This window comes from Triticum dicoccoides, chromosome 2A (assembly GCF_002162155.2).
Source record: "Triticum dicoccoides isolate Atlit2015 ecotype Zavitan chromosome 2A, WEW_v2.0, whole genome shotgun sequence".
Classification (NCBI taxonomy): domain Eukaryota; kingdom Viridiplantae; phylum Streptophyta; class Magnoliopsida; order Poales; family Poaceae; genus Triticum; species Triticum dicoccoides.
Genome location: NC_041382.1, coordinates 32,453,852 through 32,472,695, shown reverse-complemented (window position 1 = coordinate 32,472,695; position 18,844 = coordinate 32,453,852). Strand labels below are relative to the sequence as shown.

The 18,844-nt window shown below is 47.1% G+C and overlaps 1 protein-coding gene across 1 annotated transcript; it reads right to left on the bottom strand.

Moving 5' to 3' along the window:
• Nucleotides 1-11,097: 11,097 nt before the first annotated feature.
• LOC119358776 lies at nt 11,098-16,695 on the bottom strand. The gene is made up of 3 exons (XM_037625194.1): nt 16,489-16,695; nt 14,835-16,266; nt 11,098-14,537 (listed from the first exon to the last, which is right to left on the bottom strand). The coding sequence occupies exons 1-3, from the start codon at nt 16,693-16,695 to the stop codon at nt 11,272-11,274; spliced, it is 4,905 nt and encodes a 1,634-aa protein (XP_037481091.1). The 3' UTR covers nt 11,098-11,271.
• Between the last annotated feature and the right edge of the window lie 2,149 nt (nt 16,696-18,844).

Below are 18,844 nucleotides of genomic sequence, written 5' to 3'. Positions count from 1 at the left end.
GCATAGCTTTGGTCTTATATGACTTTGCTATTTGCCGGCGGTTTTGTATGTGTGCGTTAGTGTTGGCTATGTGCATCCTAGGTATGTAGATGCCGGCTGTGTGCTTGCTATGTTTGTATCATCTTGATGCTTCCTTTTAAGTAATAGAATTCACCTTTTATCGAAAAATGGTTGCCGCTGCTCGTAATTGGCAGACGGATTAGTCATTAAACAAATGCCACTAGTTAAATAATGGGTACATATTTTATCCATTTATAAAGATTGTCTGACTGAAACTATAATCATTTTTCATTATGCAAATAATTAATGAGGGATGTAAATCAAATCATCACACTTGTGTTTTATGCACTGATTTTTTTTTCGTTGCAACGCACGGACATGTTTGTTAGTGCAAGTAAAGAGATTTTCTCTGAAGTTTGCTTGAGTTGGTACAAATCGATCGACACTCTTTCACCTTTTTATTTTGCACAGTGCATTTTATGTTTGCCAAGAGAAAAATAAGTGAACGTATTCGTATTCGACCATATTTTTTTTCAAAAAATTAAATCATCACACTTGTATTTTAGGTCATTCTTATTCGATAGGGGCGTGCAATGATTTTTTTTTTCTTCCATTGCAACGCACGGGCATGTTTGATAGTGCAAGTAAAGAGATTTTCTCTGAAATTTGCAGGTTGAGTCGGTACATATCGATCGCCACTCTTCCACCTTTGTTTCTGCACAGTGTGTTTTATGTTTGCCAAGAGAAAAACAAGTGAACATATTAGTATTCGACCATATTTTTTCAAAAAAATTAAAACGTGTAAGTGCTTTTTGCCACATGTTCTGTTAACATCCACTGAAAACATTCAAAGGCTCAAGGGTGAGTCATCTTTGTTTTTTCCTTCTTTTTTGAGTTCAGTTGTCTTTGTTACTGGAATACTGCACATGCATCAAAACTTTGCAGTGTATAACCGGTACAACTACAGGTGGTTCAGGCGGCAAAAGTGCAAACACGGAACCTACTTCCCTCTTTGGCACTGGAGTTAAAAGTGTGATTGAGGTGGATGTTGGTTTCAGTTTTCTGAAGCACTCCGGTGCCAAACCAAGCCAGAAATAATTGTGTCGTCGATCCATGGTCCAAGGCAGAATATAGGTCGTCTCTACGGACACACACGATGAATGAACGTGGATACCTCGTCAAACATGACGCTGACAAGCACGACGAAGTCCAATTGCATGCCCGTCGCCTCGCTGCTGAACAAACGGAGTATACTGGAATACCCATCTGGTATGCAGCGCTGCTGACTGCTCGACATGCATGAACTTAGAGCATCTCCACTCGTCCCCCCAACTGGCTCTTCAGGGCGCCTTTTTTAGCGTCGACGGCGAAAAGTCAGCCCAGTTGTGTCCCTAGATCGTTGTTTATCGTCGGTTTGGACTAAAATAACAGCCGGCGAACCGAAGCCGAACCCAGCACGTCGGGGGCGTCTGGGGGCAGCGGCTGAAGTTAAAAGGCGCGTGGGCCCGCGCTGTCGGCGACACGGACTGATTTCCCGCCATTTTCTTCTCCCTTTCCCTCCATTTCCCCCTTGTCCCTCCCTTTTCCCCGTCGCTCCCTCCATTCTTCCCCAGATCCGCCCGCCATGCCGCTGAAGAAATATGCGGGCCCTCACCTAGCCACCGGATGGCGCCGTCCAGCCAAAGCCGAGGGTGCCGATGGCAAGGCCCCCCGGCATGTCAAACGCCGAGTGGAAGGCCGACGTTGTTTGCCGGGAGGCCGTCACAACCGACCGGCAGAACGGGCTCATCATGAAGAGGGCCAGGGACGCGACGGCAGAGCAGGGAGAGGCGTCTCGCGCGGGGATGATGAACCTTTCGCCCGGCCACTGCCCACAAGCCGCGTGGGGGAGCTAGCTAAGCGTATCTTCGCCCGCCAACTTCTCGCCGCCACTATGGGGGTACGTGCCCTCACCATGGCTACTCCGACGGCGACGCACACGGCGGCTTCAACCTGAACATCACCTTCCCGCATGGCGCGACACCACGTGCCTCCCCCTCCGGCATCAACCCCAACCCGCGCACCCCTCTCCCGCGTTCACCACCGGCCTCAACACACAGTACAGCTGCTCCTCGCCGGCGTACTCAGTCTCGCCCGCGCCACCTCTGTGTCATGGCGCCCTACCCTTCTCCCACGGCTCGGCGCCACAGTTCAGCAACACCGACGACAACATGGACGAGATCATCACGAGTGGCTCGGCCCCTGCCGCCTCATGGACACCACCGTCGACATGGGCGACGAGCTCGACGATGCCGAGGAGGAGGTGGAGGAGGAAGAACAGGCGGAGGCGGAGCCGGAACCAGCGCCGAAAGGGAGAAAGAAGAAGCGGGCGCCCAACGCCAGGTCGGGCGAACATCGCGTCAAGTGGACGTCCAAGGAAGACGAGTGCCTTGCTGAGGCATGGAAGATCATCAGCATCGACCTGATCACCGGCTCGAATTAGAACGCCGATACGTACTGGAGAAGGATCAAGACGGCGCTCGACAAGCGCAAGTTGGTCGACCCCAACTTCGCCACCATCCACATGGATCGCGGCGAGAAGGCCATGGCAAACCATTGGGCGACCATCCAGGCGGCCTGCAAGAAGTGGCATAAGATCCTTGAGGAGGTCGCGGCTCGGACGGAAAGCAGTGCCAACGTCAAGGGGCGGGTATGGCCGGTCGCTGGCTCATTTCTTTCGCCATGTTCTTCACCGACACTTGTTCTTCGGCTGTGCAGATAGATCGAATGTTCAACATGTTTCGCCATGACAACATCGACCAAGAGTTCAAGTTCCTTCACGTGTTCTCCCGGATCGAGTCGTGCGAGAAGTGGATGGAGTGCCGGATCGCTCTGGCCAAGCCCAAGGAGACCTACAAGTCAGACGCGCCTGCCTTGGCGGCGGCAGAAGGGCGCCCTGATGGCAACAAATGAGCCAAGGCAGCGAAGGACGCTACACCAGATGCTGAACGGCTGCAATCATTGATCGAGCAGTGCATCGTCGACGCCAAGAACAACACCGCCAATAGGGAGGAGAAGTCCGAAGCGAGGTGGTCGGCGTTGATGACGAAGCAGGGCGTTGATGACGAGCGTTGCCACGAAGAAGAGGAACACCGACCTGGCTTTCTTTATGGCGGCAAACAGGTCGACAATGGACGAGCAAGTGAAGGCGTGGTACCTGGCGGAACGTGCCCTCATCTTGAACCAGATGCCCGGACCGGCGGCGACCCCTACGCCCATGACGACGCCGATGCTGATGCCGAGCCCGAGCACTGAAGCCACGCCGAGCCCAAGCACTGAAGTTGCGCCGACGCCGAGCCCGAGCACTGAAGCCACGCCCACCCTGGTCAGTCCCACAGCAGAGGAGCCTGTCGTTTGATGCGTTCTATGTGACATGATCGCCAAACTTTCTTTTGATCGCCGACCTATGGCATGATGGTCGCCGAACATGTTGCTTTTTTTTGGAAGCGGAAAAGACAAGTTTGAATTTTTAGGTGTCTGGGGGCCGAAACCTGGGGGCACGACTGCGAACTCGATCGGCCCCAGGGCGAAAAACCTGTCGGCGCAAACGTCAAAAGGCATTCGCCGAGTGTGTCAGGGGGCAAACAGCTGGAGATGCTCTCAGCCACAGTGTGCGTACATGGTTACATTTTGCACGCGGTCAATTTACTCATGTTCCTCCAAGTTCAGGTTCAGGACGAACTCAGCAACAGTTCTGTCGCCCGTGGCACTCTCGTACGGTTGGCCGGCGACCGACATGGCCGGCCGATCCAGTTTTTTCCGGCATTCGAGAAAGGCAAATTGCATCGTCAATCATGGATCACGTGCTGGTTCTATCCACTAGCAGCTCGCGGGCATGGCATGCAGATGCAGGACCAAAAGGCCTGCCGGCTGGGATGGCAACGTGACTGACGACAGGCTACCATCGCTTGTCCCAAAGGCCGCTTGATTGGCGTGATACTCACGTTTTGCACTACTAGCAGTTCTTTTTATCCCACTAATATAGTGGTACGTACCTGGTCGATTCAGGCACTCCGATCAACTATGAAGGTCAACGTCATACAAAAACTCCAACCAGAAAATGTTTCCGATTTTGTTTTCCAAAATGAAGGCAAAAGATTTGCCTCTTACATTTGTTAAGCTGAGAGTTGCCCCGTTAATTCACGGAAAACTGGACGAAAACCATCACAAATTGCAGAGCGACACTCACATAATACCATACACACCTCACATAGAGGGTCTCAAATGATATAATTTACAATAAGCATCACCATTTTAGATATTCCTGCTGCACCAAAAAAATCTAAACCGTTTTCTAGACATATGTGGTGTTGTCCTGCAGCTTCAAGTCCAACCCTTTTATTGTTTGGGAGAAATGAAAAAGTGGGGTCTTTTAATGCACGAAACTTCGATGCAAAATTGGACGGCTGAGATAAAGGGGTGCACCTACATGGGGCTCAACTACAAGTCTCTCTTTCTTATACTATTATAAAGTAGAGTTCATTGTAATACGTACAACTGAAGATGCAACTTGAGACCTCTAAGCTTCGAAGGCAGAGGCGTTGTGCTGTATTAGTAATTTAGTACATCGAATATACTTCGGCATGCTTTGAATACTTTGCAAAAGTAGATTTCAGACATGTAGTTACCATTTACATTGTGAGTATCTCAACGTAGTCCATGACCTGTTTCCTGATGTGCCTTCATCAATATAATGTTGGTACTTCGGAAAACAAGATAATTGTGATAGATTTCAAAAGGATGGAGTGAAGAGGGTCTTGATGCGCTTATAAAAGGGCTTGGTTTTGAGAGGATAGATCAATTGTGTCTATGAGGCCCGTCCTAATGATTAACTAGTATTGCATTTCCGAGCTGAGTATATGGTTGAATGGTTTATATAGTGTAGCTATACATGTGAGAGATGGGATATAAGAAGAATACTGAATAGAGGATTTTTAGGGTACCATGGTACTCTACGGGAAGGATCACCGCACTGATCAAATTCTAATGGTGCATCTTCAACATGCTACTTTGAAGTTTTGGTCCCTGTCAATCTCTTTGAACTGAACAGCACAACGGACTCTTGCAGTGACTGAGCAGTGCCCTTGTCTATCTTCTGGACTTCGAGCACCTCACCCCTCCGCGAATTTAGAGGGGAAACATGTTGTACTGTTATAGAGCTGGAGATATGGTGCCATAGCTGATCGTGCTCCTTTTGACGAGGTTTAGCTATCATAGACATGTTGTTGTATGGAGTTGTACTAAACAATATGAAATATTGCTTTGCACTGAAATCCATACTTGGTTTCTCCAATGATCATCTCACTTTGATGCCAAGAAATCCATTTGGGTCTTTGGTTTGTTCTCTTTTTTTGACGGGATCATTTGATTTCGCTGGAATAGTTAGATCATGACGCAGAAGGAATTTTGCAGGCAGAAAGGAGCTGCTCTCGGTGTCGACCTACTAGGGCCTGCCTGCAACCTCGAATGAGAACACCCACAAGGGACATGGGTGAGGGTGGCATGTGTTGTGCATCTATGAGGCGAAGGCTGCCACACCAGGAGATTTGCAGGACAAAAACCTGCCTTTATGGAAACATCATAGACATATCGTGCTTCGTTTTCGTTGCAGCCCCTCCCTTGCTCCTTGTCGGTGCGCCTCTGCTTGACTCCTCCCAATCGAGCGCGCTGCCCCTCTGCCCCCTCCAATCTCGTGTTTGTTCATAGCAAAAGACCCGCTCTACGTTGACAGGAAATATTACTTTCCAGTGAAACCCTTCCATGATTTTTGCAAGGGAACGTCGCGCATTCTTCGATATTCACAGAAATCAGCTCACAGCGCCCAGGGATCTGAGAGGCAATTTTGGAGGCGGAAAGGAGGAGCCCTCGGTTGGGAGTGGATGGCAATGGGCAGGTGCACTGCCGCCTGCAACTTCGAACAATAACGCTCACGAAGGACATCGGTGAGGGTGGCCTGTGCACCTGCCTATTGAATACATCCAGAGGCTGAAGGCGAGTCTTTTTCTTGGTGATCCTTTTTTAGACTTTTTTGAGTTGATTTGTCTTTGTTTACTGCACAAGCGTCCCATAAGCTAAAGTTTTACCGCATATAATCGGTAAAACTTGTACAGTGTACAACAGGGACAAGTGGTTCGGGCGGGAAAAGTGCAAAAACAGAACCCTACTACCTCCCTCTTTTGCACTGGAGTTAAAAGTGCCGTTGAGGTGGATGTTGGTTTCAGTTTTCTGAAACGCTCCGTGGCAAAAATAATTGTGCTGTCACTCGATGGTCCAAGGCAGAATATTGGCTACACGCGCGCGCGACGAACATGGGAATGAAAGGCGGGTCCAACTGCATGCCCGTCGCCTCGCCACCGAACGAATAAGGTACTCGAATTAATGCCCGTCTACAGGTATGCAGCGCTGCTGGATGCCTAATTTACTGTGAGGATATGTGCAATTGTTCATACTCCCTCTGTTTTAAATTACTCATCATAGAAATGTATGTATCTAAAACTAAAATACATCTAGATATATCCATACTTGCGACAAGTAATTTGGAACGGAGGGAGTACATGCTTCAACTCAGCCTGTGTCCGTGCATAGTTACATTTGGCACGCAGCCGATTTACTCCTGTTTACCAGCAACAACAAGAACATACTCCTGTTCCTCCAAGTTCACGTAGGTTCAGGGTGAACTCAGCAACATAGCGCTCTGGTAAGACTAGCCACAGTGGGAGTAACTTCAGCAGTAACATCGAGTCCAACTCAGTAAATTTGTTTATGTGGCAATAAGTTAATGGGGAGAGAGTTAGTTGTAGTAACTTAGCTAGTTACTGTAACATCACATGTCCAATGCAATATGAGTCTATAACCTAATAAATAAATCTTTACATGTTACCACACTTAAGTTACTACCCACTATGAAGATAGTAACATAATCTAGGGATATGTGTATGTTACTCTCCATTATGACTCTAAGCAGGCCGGCGACCCATTTTTTCGGGCGTTCGAGACAGGCAATCGGTAATTGCATCGTCAATCATCACGTAGCAGCTCGCGGGCATGGCATGCAGATGCAGGACCAAAAGGCCACGTTTCACACTATTTGTCCCAAGCATTCGACCCTTCCACTACTCTAGTTTTTATATTATTATTATTTAAAAAAAAAGGATTACCCTTGGCCTCTGCATCTGGACGATGCATACAGCCACTTTATTAATTAGTAAATACACTAGGAGTCTTATAACTTGCGCGCGGCGATCAGTTTGGTGCACAAACTTGTAAAATATGTGTTTCTGGTCCACGAACTTGCATGAAGGTGCAAATACGGTCACATTATACGTATGCGAACATATCTACTCCCTAGTTGGTAGGCCAGCGTGGCAAGGGCCCGCTGTCAGCCACTGTAATAGTTCTTGCATGGTAAATTTGCAGAAAAGCCCATGCCTTTTTTGTTAATACATTGGGCCACTCAAGTAAAATAAATAAAACAAGGGCTGAGGATGGGTTTCAAATGGATGACCTGCAGCTAAACATATCCTGTGTACAACCAGCAGACCGACAACAATACACGTTCATATCGCACGACTATAGTATACTTTATCAACAGGGACCAAAAATTTAAAGAAGAAATCAAACCCGAAAAAAAGGATCCCACAATTCAAACCTGTGAAATTGTGGTCGCCCATGACTAAGCTAACCACCGGGCTACAATGGCACAGGATGTTATAATTATATAAACACTGTTTATGTTGTTATGTCTTTTGTTCAATGTAAGAAATACAAAAAAAAACTTATATTCTAGTGTTGTGACCTTCCAAAAATGTTCATGTGTTACAAAAAAAGGTACGTTAAATATTAGATAATATTTCAACATTGTAAAATATATATTTGTATAATTACAAATATACATTGCATTTAGAAATGTTCATGCATTTAAGAAAATGTTCATGACATTTAAAAAATTAATACAATGTAAAACAATGTTCGCATAGTTTAAAAATATTTTCTATCATCCAAAAATGTTTAACATGTATTTGAAATAGGTTAAAACTTGTATTTGAAAAAATGTAAATTATATGTTTAGAAATATTAAACAAATATATAAATGTATTTGGAATTTAGATGTATACCTGAAAGTATGAAAAAAATTGACATCAAAACATATAATTGAAAAAATGTTAATAATGTATTTGGAAAGTGTATAAAAATATTTCTGTTGTATATAAAAATGTAAAATATGTATGTAAAAGTATATATCAAAATATATATTTGAAAAAAATATTAATTACGTATTTGAAAATGCTAAACATATATAAAGAATAATGTTTAGTATGGTACCATGCATTTGTTTTTTGCGGGAGCAGTACGTATGAGCCTGTATGTAGTTATAATATTTGAATATTATCCAACTCAAAAAATGTTTAAATATTATTTAAAATGCCGCGTACCTTTTTTTATACAAATGGGACGCCTGCCAGGTATAGGGCACCTACCAGTCTGGCGCACTCCTCAACCAGGACGCCTGCCGGGTATGAAGCCGCCGCAGCCACCTGTCACCAATGCGTCTTTAGAGTTGTATTGTTGCATGTACCGTGTCAGGGCTCTCTGCCATCAACGCCACCACGAGGCCTGACAGCGTCATCCTCCTGCGTGAGTCCATCCTCCCACAGCAAACTCCGAATCTGCACTGCGCCACGCCGTCAAGATCCGTCGCCATCAGTGTGTAGGATGAAGCACCGCTCCACCAAAGAATCCGTCCTCTGGTCCCTCGATCACGTGTGTACCTCCAAGAATGGCACCCCCAAGGGAGGAACTACACCAGAGCGCCGCCGTCATCCGATCATCCGATCTAGGGTTTCCCCCGGAGGTGGCAGAGAGTGGCCTTGAACTTCTCCGTGGCGATGCCTTCAAGAAGGGAACGACGCAGATAGCGTCGCCATCGACGGCCTTGGCAGAAGCCGAAGGCAAGTTTTCACCCAGATCAGTTCGAAGGGATCCAACTCTCGTGCACGGGTTGCCGTCACTACCAGCACCACTAGGCAGACCCTGGAATACCGGCAGATCAGCGAGCCGCCGGCACCACCGCATCCAGATCGCCGGCCACGCCAGGCCGCCGCCATCCCCGCGCCGTCCGGGTCAGAGACGGAGCCGTCGACCGCGCACAAGGACCGTCGTCGCCTGCACACGCCGGAGTGCCGCCGAGAGCCCAGCGCCCGCCACCGCTTGCCGAAGCCAACCTCCGCCCGAGCACTAGCGCCACCTAGAGCCATCAGATCGGGGAGGAAGACGTCGCGCGCTGACCACCCTCGCGGACCCCGCCGCACGCCCGAGCGCCCGCGCCACCGCGGCGCCATCAGATCGGGAGGAGGAGGAGCCCGCGCCTCGCCACCCCGCGCAGACCACGCCGCAGCCAGCGCCGCGCAGGGGAGCCCCGCCCAGATCCGCCGGCGGCCCAACCTGCCACCGAGCCGAGCGCCGCTGCAAGGGCCGGCCGTCCCGCGCCGCCTAGGAGCCTCGCGAGGAGGGAGGGAGTCCCGCCGCCACCGACGCACGCGCAGGTTTTGCCCGGCGGCGTCCCCTGGTGCCGGCAAGGGAGAAGGAAAGCGAGAAAGGGGAGCGGCGGCGACGATCTAGGGTTCCGCCCGGGCCGCTCGCGGGAGCGGCACTGGGTCGTCTCCTGGCCTAGTTTTTATATAGAAATCTTAAAACATAATTCTTTAAGATTTCTATATGACGAAAGCGGGGGAAATTTATATATTTTTTGTGTACTTTGTATAGCCTTTTTCCACCACTTCTCATCAATCCCAGCTGTTTTGTCAAATCTAACCACACACACATAAATATCCCAAGATGTGTGCAAATTGCAAATCAATGATGGAGAAAAAAAAAAACACCACTTGGTGACCACGGCGGCGCCAAGCTCGGTGAAGGCAGAGCCGACGCAGAAGCCGCCGTCGTGGTAGTACAGGAACACCGGCAAAAGCTGGTTTCACGGGCGGCGGTGACCCTGGCTCGTCCTCTGCACCACTTTGTGTTGAGACGACGGGTAACAGAGTAATCTTATAAATGAAAGAAAACTCAATCTTCCAATTGCAACAACATACAATTTGCAGAAAACTCGTCTTCCAATTGCAATACAATTATACAATTGCAATAGTTGTGCTGCTTATAAATGTGTATTTGAAGATCCCACTAGTGGCACCACAGTTGCAGAGTCTTGAAACGATGTCTATCATACAGCAAACACAGTGGGCTGTGTTTGTGACCAACAGCACAGCGGATTCAGACACTCAGAGAGGTCAGAGCACGACATACATACATACAATCTGTAGCAAAAAGTACTAATTGTTAGTGCCAACTAAGTTAGATGTGGCTGGCAATTCAACTGATTCTCAATCACAGATTGTTTGCAGGAGCACAGCCATACCGTTGCTGGTTGCAATATTAGCAGCATATCAGTTGCATAATTCTGAAAAGGTAAATACCATAAGTATGGTATGCCGCACTAACTCAAGTATAGGTACTGTAGCTATCTCCAGTAGTTGACGACCGCTAGGCCGATCAGACCAGCCATTGATCTCCATAAGAGCAGGACATATTGACTAGCAAATGCCGCAAGCTCCATTCGCATCCCTCCTCGGTTCTGAATCTATATTGCTCATGCATTTGCTGATAGTAAGTAACTGAATTCAGTACTATATCCATTCTTCTCTGCATCAGAATAATAAGGAACCCTGACGAACTAATTAACATCTACCTCCATTTCAGAATATGTCCAGTCTTCCTGTTGCAGGGATTAAAAAGGAGGAGCAAATACTACATCAACCCTTACAGCACACAAAGTCATAATAGATTATTCTTGTCAGGTACGCATATGGATAGCATACTTACATCAGCCCTTACAAGAACACAATGACGAAATCGCTTGACACGTCACAGGATGACAATATTTGACAACTATTATGTGACAGTTTCTGTTACTCCTCACACCAGTTTTCGTCATTGATACAAGTGTTCCTCCGCTCAGAATGAACTGAAGGAGAACACATACACAACAGGCACAAACATGCACACAACTCTGATGGAAATTAAAAAACAAACATGTACACAAGCACAAGTGATTGAAGGAGATACCATGACAGGCACGCACATGGATAGCATGACAAACAGGCCAGCAGTTCAGGGAAGCAGTGATATGAATGGATAGTGATGCGGATGATGGAGAGTGAAATCCTTGCAAACCTTTTCTCAGTCAACCAGCGCCGATTCTTCATCTTTCTTTTCAATTTTTTTATTCTTGATCTTCAAGAAGCGGGAGATTGGTGCACACCTTGTATCATCGTCCTTTTTTGTTGTGCTCGTTTCTTTTGCTTGGTCTTGTTGTTGTGGCCTGTGTGTAAGAACAGGTCGGGCTTTATGCGCTGCAGTATCTCTTCTCACCTGATATGGCACCTGGTCACCCCTGCACTCAATCTCCTTCAGTCTCGGAAGGTTGTCAATGCCATGGAGAGACTTCATCTCCTTGAAGGACCAAACAATCTTTTCAATCTTAGGAGCAGATCCCTCGGTGAAGCTGATGCTGCTGATGGTAGGACACTCAACAATAAGAAGGTCAAGATTTGGGAACTCATCTTTGTTGAAGACTAGATGGCCTTCGTCATCATCATAAGACTTGATTGAGAGCTCTAGGCAGCGCAGGTTTTCTTGCTTGCCAAGGATTTGTACATCTCCCTTCTTCAGGTGAGTATCACAAAGAGTCACCTTGGCAATTTTATCAGCGTTGTCAATTTTATCAGCATTGTCAAATAATGAAAGGAACTTCTCACCCTTCAACTCGATCTCCTTCAGTTTTGGAAGGTGACTAACCCCACGGAGCTGGTGTTGTTTGTCGGTCAATGACAAGGCAATCTTCTTGAGCTCAGGAGCTGCTCCATTTTCAAAGATGACGTTGATCATTTTGGAGCTCTCAACACGAAAATACCTGAGATGTTGGAACTTTCCCGTCTTGAAGATGAACTTACTATCGGTGTCAGTGTTCTGATCAAGAGCACTAATCTCAGTGTTCTTCTTCGGAGTTGCACCCTGACTGTCTTGCTTGGGAGCTTTGCGCTCGTTGCTTTGCTCAGGGTCTCTACTCTCAGTGATTCCCTCAGCAGCTCTACTCCCAGTGTTTTGCTCAGGAGCTTTACTCTCGTTGTTTTGTTCAGGAGCTCTACTCTGAATGTTTCGCTCAGCAGCTCTGCCCTCTGTGTTCTGCTGAGCAGATCCACTCTCGCTGTTTTGCTCAACTGCTCCGCTTTCGGTGTTTTGCTGAGGTGCTCTGCTTTCAATGGTTCGCTCAGGAGCTCTACTCTCGCTGTTTTGCTCAGCTGCTCTACTTTCGGTGATTCCCTCACCAGCTCTGCTCCCAGTGTTCTGCTCAGGAGCTCTACTCTCGTTGTTTTGCTCAGGTGCTCTGCTTTCGGTGATTCTCTCGGCAGCTCTGCTCTGAGTGTTTTGCTCAGGAGTTCTACTCTCGTTGTTTTGTTCAGGAGCCCTACTCTGAGTGTTTCGCTGGGTAGCTTCGCCCTTTGTGTTCTGCTCAGCGGATCCACTCTCGGCGCTTTGGTCAGGAGATACTTTGTCTTGAGAAAATGAAAGTAGGGACTGGTTTCCTTCCAACTCAAGCTCCTTCAATTTTGGAAGGTTGTCGATCCCACTAAGAAACCTTATGTTGGTGGAGGACAAAACAATCTTCTCAAGCTCAGTAGCTGCTCCATCTTCAAACTTGATGTCAGTCACAGCCTTGTTGGAGCCCTCAACAAGAAAGTATTTGAGTTGTGGAAATACATCCTTCTTGAAGGTGAGCTCTCTCCCATTGTATGCATTGGATCGGAGTCTGACGGAGTGTAATTTGGGAAGCACGGCAAGGACCACCAGATCACCCTCTTCCAGCAAGGTACCAGTCAGAGTTACCTTGGCAAGTTCATCACTACCTTTGGCCAGCAGTTCAAGGAGCTGCCCACTTTGTGTGACTCCATTGATGCTTAGGCTCTCAAGATGCTTGGGACTTTGTCTTAACAGATCACGCATCTCTTTGTTGGAGAGAGTGCTCTTAGTTCTGGTATTGTAGGATATAGTGATTGAAAGGGACTGGAGGCAATCTTTTAGGTCACCGATGGCTCGAAGCAACTTCTCAAGGTGATTGTTCCTGTCTTCGATAACCACATTGAGCTTCCTTAGTTGCCATAGATGTCTTATCTCTTTCAACTCACTGCCATCCCCTGAAGCCCTGACATTTGACAATATCTCCAAATTTTCCATTTTCTCAATCTTGAAAGGAATCTGGACAGGAAAGCGTGCCGACTTATCATTGAGTCTTGAATTTGGATCAACACGGCTAGCCAAGAAGCGCCTCAGCTTCAGGAGCAGGATATTCCTTGTTGCACGCTCAGGCACCATAGTTTCCCGGATATCCAATACCTCTAGCTCATGGAGGTTGTTTATTTCACTGGGAAGATGTCTAACATTTGTTCCTCTTAGGCTCAGATACTTGAGAAGTAATATCTTGTTGCAAATGTCCCTGAGGTAGTGATTTTTGTCAAAGCATTGAGTGCCTTCCAGATCTAACACCTTCAGGAGCGGCAGTTGTGGTGAATATTTGGGGAGCTTGTATACAAACTTCTCGATGCCATCAGAGGCACGGAGTCGGAGACCACTAAAGATGGAGAAGTGGCGAGCCCAAAGATCAGAAAGGCGTGCATCCAAAATGTGTTCTTTTTCTGCGACCTCGGTGATAAACCCATGGACTTGATCAACTACCATGCAGCTCTTGACCTTTCCTGCAGCACCAATATCATGAGGCAATATAAGCCCTCGTTTAATCAGGGTGTCAAAACATTGCTCCGCATGATGCACTGCAGTGGCCCAGTCTTGCTTAGTTATCAACCCCTCCGTAACCCATCGTCCTATTAAGGTTGATCTCTTGATGTTGTGGTCTTGAGGAAAGATGGCTAGGTACAACAAGCAAGTCTTGTGTTCTCTAGGCAGATCTTTGTAGGAGAACTTGATCATATTCTTAGCTTTACTGCCCAATGTCTTGGCGGGAGCCAGATCTTCATTTAGCTTACACAGTTCTTCATAGCTCCTGTTGGGGTTAGTGTAAAGAGCATACACAAAGATCTTCATGCAGAACTCATGTGGATGGCACTTGGCCAAGATTTCACGTAGAATCCCCGGGATGTCTCCGTCATTTCCATTAATCATCCGTGGCTTTGTAAGCTGGAGCACAGTGTCATGGTAGAGTCCAACTAGAGAACATGTTATTGGTTCTCCCGGTGGATAGCAAAAATCTTTGGCCTTTTCGCTGTTCTTTGTGGACACAATCACTGCACTGCCAGGTGCACAGCCTAATAGGTTCAAAGCATTTCTGGTCTCCTCCCACCGGGATTCAGCTGACACATAGTCTTTGTCATCTTGGAGGATAATCAGGGTCTTCTTATTTTTCAGACGTGGCTTAATCTTATCCACTATCCCTTTGGTGTACAGCAGACCCCAAATCCTCCACGGGATCTGCGACATTTTTTCCAGGGTTTCTTCACTGTTTTAAATAGCCCGCTATAGCTAAGCTATAGCACGCTATAGCGTTTATAAAAGGTCTTGCGCTAAGAGACTTTGGTCCAAACAAATGAACAAACATTTTAAATAGCGCGCTATAGCTCCGCTATAGCACGCTATAGCATTTGAAAGAGGTCCGCCGCTAAGATGCTTAGCGCGCTATTTAAAACTTTGGGTTTCTTTGATGGTTTCAGTGATAGCAGCAGCAACATCACTGGTCGCCTCAACCTCTCCTGATACTATTCCCTTCATCTTTTCTTTTGCTTCTTCGATGACAGCAGCAGCAATAGCACCGGTAATGTCCATCTCCTTCATTTTCTCCTTGGTTTCCTTGATAACAGCAGCAGCAATAGCACTGGTCACCTCCGCTGATAGCTCCTTGAGTTTCTCCTTGGTTTGATTGACAACGGCCGCAGCAATATCCCTGCTCACCTCCCCTGATGTCTCCGTTTTCTCCTTGGTTTCTTCGATGACAGCAGAAGCAATGGCACTGGTCACCTCCTCTGATACCTCCTTCGTTTTCTCCTTGGTTTCTTTGATAACAGCAGCAGCAGCACCTGTTGCCTCCCCTGATATCTCCTTGGAGACAGAAGCAGCAGCATCAATGGCTTGTTCCTTGGTAGAGGTGCCTTCCAGTAGCTGTGGCTTGGGAAGCAGCCCCAATATGATGTCTAGAGTAATCTTGTGGTTGTGGATGATTTCTTTGATGTGAGCCTCGCTCAGTGTAGTAGCACTACTGGTGGTGGCTTCCTGGATCTGCTGGGACTGCAGGGGCTTGTTTGTCGGGAACACCTTGCGCAGGATATCTTCATATTGGCTATTATCGAGATGAATCTGGGTCTTGGACTCGCCTGTTTCCATATGATCTTTCAGCAATGAAGCAGTTTCCTCTATAGCCCCCTCTGAGGATAGTGGCCGAACCAGCGTGTTCAGCACGAGCCGCAGCGCATGGTGGAATATGCCTAAGCACTTGTTTTCTTCAACCTTCCCTCTATCCACTCCTCCAATCTCCCCCTTGTCAACTTCTCGAACCTTGTTCCTGATCTCATCAATCTTCTTGCGGATTTCTCCATAATTAAACATATTCAGTATTTCGTACCGGAGTCTTGCTTTGTAACTGTAACCTTCCCAAGGAATAGGCATCTTCGGCTTCACCTCACCTTGCCCGCCTGTGACTTTCTGCTGCTCATCCTCATGCTGTTTCTGCTGCTCATCCTCATGCTGTTTCTGCTGCTCACACTCATACAGGATGTAGGAGAGGATCTCGCTGGGTAACAGCGGAAGATCCCATGGGAAGTGCAGTGCCGAGAGGTTGACCCAAACCGTGCGCTTAAAGTTTTTGGTGGCAAACCTCAAAGAGTCCTGTGCGACGGTGCCGGCGCCCTTTGTATCATCCGGCGCAACAATGGCAATGGATGCCATGGATATACGGTTGTTGGTTTTGGCTTGCAATTCCTGCCAGTTGGCTAACTTCTCGACTAGCTTCTCGGCACAGTACTCCTCGACAAGGCGAGGTTCTAGAGCTCTTTGACGGGGATCAGAACCGTTGGCGGCTTGAATCTGATAGTCTTCATCCTCCTTGTATTCTATGCCAGCAGCTTGAGACGATGACGAGGGCAAAGGTGCCGCCTCCTCCTTCCGTGGGATCTCCACGCCGTACCGCAGCCGCCGGTTGCCGACGTCGCGTGCCCGCTCCTTGAGCTCGCGCAGCCGGATGGCCACGTTGTGCTGGGCGACCATCCTCTGCACCAACCAGGAAGCCCACCAGAGATAGCGCCAGCGGCCGGCCCTGGCACGGTAGACCGCCGGATCACCACGCCGGAGGTAGAGGTCGATGCAGTTGCTGCAGTCGTGGGCCAGGTCCCGGACCTGCTTCATCCACGTGCGGACCTGCTCGTCGTGCCCACCGCCACCAGCGGGAGGCGCTGTCCTGGCCAGGTGCTCCAGGAAGCTGTGCATACTCTCCATCTCCTCCTTGATGAACTCCGAGTCGCTCCCGACGCGGCTCAGCAGCAGCGCCTCGTTTCGGAGGAGGCCCAGCAGCGAGCTCACGGCGCCAGACGCGAGCTCAGCCATTGCAGCTGCTGCCGGTGTGTGTCCAGCAAGCTAGCTTATTGTATTATTGGTTGTGCATGAAGTAAAGGGTCAACCGAGAGAATGGAGGAGCTAGGAGCATAGCCAAGAGGACACATGACAATGCATTATGGTCATCAAGCATGCACCTAAACTTTTTCTGGCCTCTTCTCAAAAAGAAAAAAGAATCTATACAGCGCTGCCTAGCTAGTTTGTCTTCTACTCCTTCATTTGCTTGAGCTGGCAAGGATGGAATGATTCCAATCAGGAATGTACTCTTTGAGTGTTCCTTTATTTTAGGACCATGTCCGAACCCTTTACTTCATGTATCAATTATCATCCTCTTTTGCTTTGCATGTCTGCTCTAGCATCTAATGATCTAATCCGCGCTGTCTGACAGAAAGGGCCGGACAATCTCGGTGGGCGAGATGACGTGACAAAAGCATAACGTGGGATGGGAAACGTATGCCTAGCTAGTCTGCCCATTCATTTTCTTGTGCTGGCAAGGATGGTAGGATTCCATTGAGGAATGTATTGTTTGAGTGTTTCTTCAGTTCAGAACCATGCCCAGACCCTTTACTTCAGGTATCTTCTTTTGCTTTGCACGTCTGTTCTACCATCTATGGGAGATGCTGTTCGTTGGGAATGACTTTGATTGCTGGTGCTTTCGCTTCTGGTATCAACGGACAAAGCCGGTGGTTATGAAGTTGTTATGGATGAGGTGTATGGGCAAAATGAACTTGTGGGATGAACCCCTGCAGACAGTGCAAGTAGAACACTCTATAGATAATATGATAAAAGAATATTCAGCACATTTACAGCTCCACATGTAGTGCAGAACAAAGATTTATATAGCTCATAAGCTAGGCATTCCATAAATCATGTTTGGTATTTACTATTCATGAGGAAGCACAGTAGGCATGGCTGGGCTTTGCTACACCAGACGTCAACATGAACTGCTCTGCAACAGCTCCACATGTGGTGATTTTAAATTGCCAAGATTATTACTCCCTCCGCTTCCATAATATAAGAACGTTTTTGGAACTAGTCTAGTATCAAAAACGTTCTTATATTATGAGATAGAGGGAGTAGGAAGTTTACGCCATACAAAAAGGACGGTACAGTTCCAGTTTCCATGATATTATAGCTCCTAAGGCCTGCTGCCACCTCCCATCATGCAAAGCAAGGTCAATATCATTAACAGGTCTTGGCTCATCTCAACACTCAGTAGATTAAAACACACACCAACGATGTTATGTTTGTCAAGATTTAATTTTGGGGCAAATGAACTTATTGTGAAATCACCGGAAGTAAACTTATATGTCTTCCAACAACATCTATATTATATGAGCTTTACAGACAGACATATGCATTCTGACAATTTCTTAAGAGTTGCAAGATTCCATGTCTACACTCGCTAACTTCAAAAGGTTCGATGTTGACAAAAAAAAGTATAATTCTTTAACCACCTGAAAAGGGTAGGTACATTTCCACCCATAGGGTTTATGCTTTAGGGTTAAATAACTAACTATTTAACCATAACTCAAGCTCGACAGGTTTGGCATCCAGTGCTCAGCTACTTCTCACTCCATCGCTGGTGGATGCCATCCTCACTGAAGTGCAGCTATGGCTGCTTGCCGCAGCCAAGGCACTCAGCGGGCCCTCAACATTTGTGACCTCCTGACCCTATGCTATAAAGTTTTAGGGTAGTGTACAGTACATCTTTTTGCCTTTTGTATTTTTTTCTTGTCTTTGGTTTGCCTTTGGCTTCCTACTGTTTTATGTTTTGTTTTTTCAGGTTGTAAGATTTGCACATCTTGGTGCTTGTTCTAATACAATGAGGAGCACTTGGGTGCTCGTTTGAGAGAAACAATAACTCAATGTATATTCTCCTATCATCATAAAAAATCACACTACAAAGTATATTAGCAATTTATTAATTATTTTCACTAAATATAAGTCTATAATAATAAATAAGTTGTACTAAAAAGCAAATTCATTTCTATGATCCAAAATAAAATATTAAGAATAAGACAAAATGTTTAAGCTATGAGTCATGCATCATATATGGCCCCCATAGCAAGGGAATGTCGAAAACAGATTGCTGGAAATTTAGGTAAATACTCAACACATACAGAGAGTGCTATTGTAG

Bases quoted from the DNA above. Each gene is read 5' to 3' on its own strand.
- LOC119358776 (XM_037625194.1), bottom strand. From the start codon at position 16,695: ATGGCTGAGCTCGCGTCTGGCGCCGTGAGCTCGCTGCTGGGCCTCCTC. The intron at 16,267-16,488 runs GTCCGGGACCTG...TACGGCGTGGAG, and splicing joins TCCGCACGTGGATGAAGCAG to ATCCCACGGAAGGAGGAGGC. The intron at 14,538-14,834 runs GTGATGTTGCTG...TGTACACCAAAG, and splicing joins AGGAGAGGTTGAGGCGACCA to GGATAGTGGATAAGATTAAG.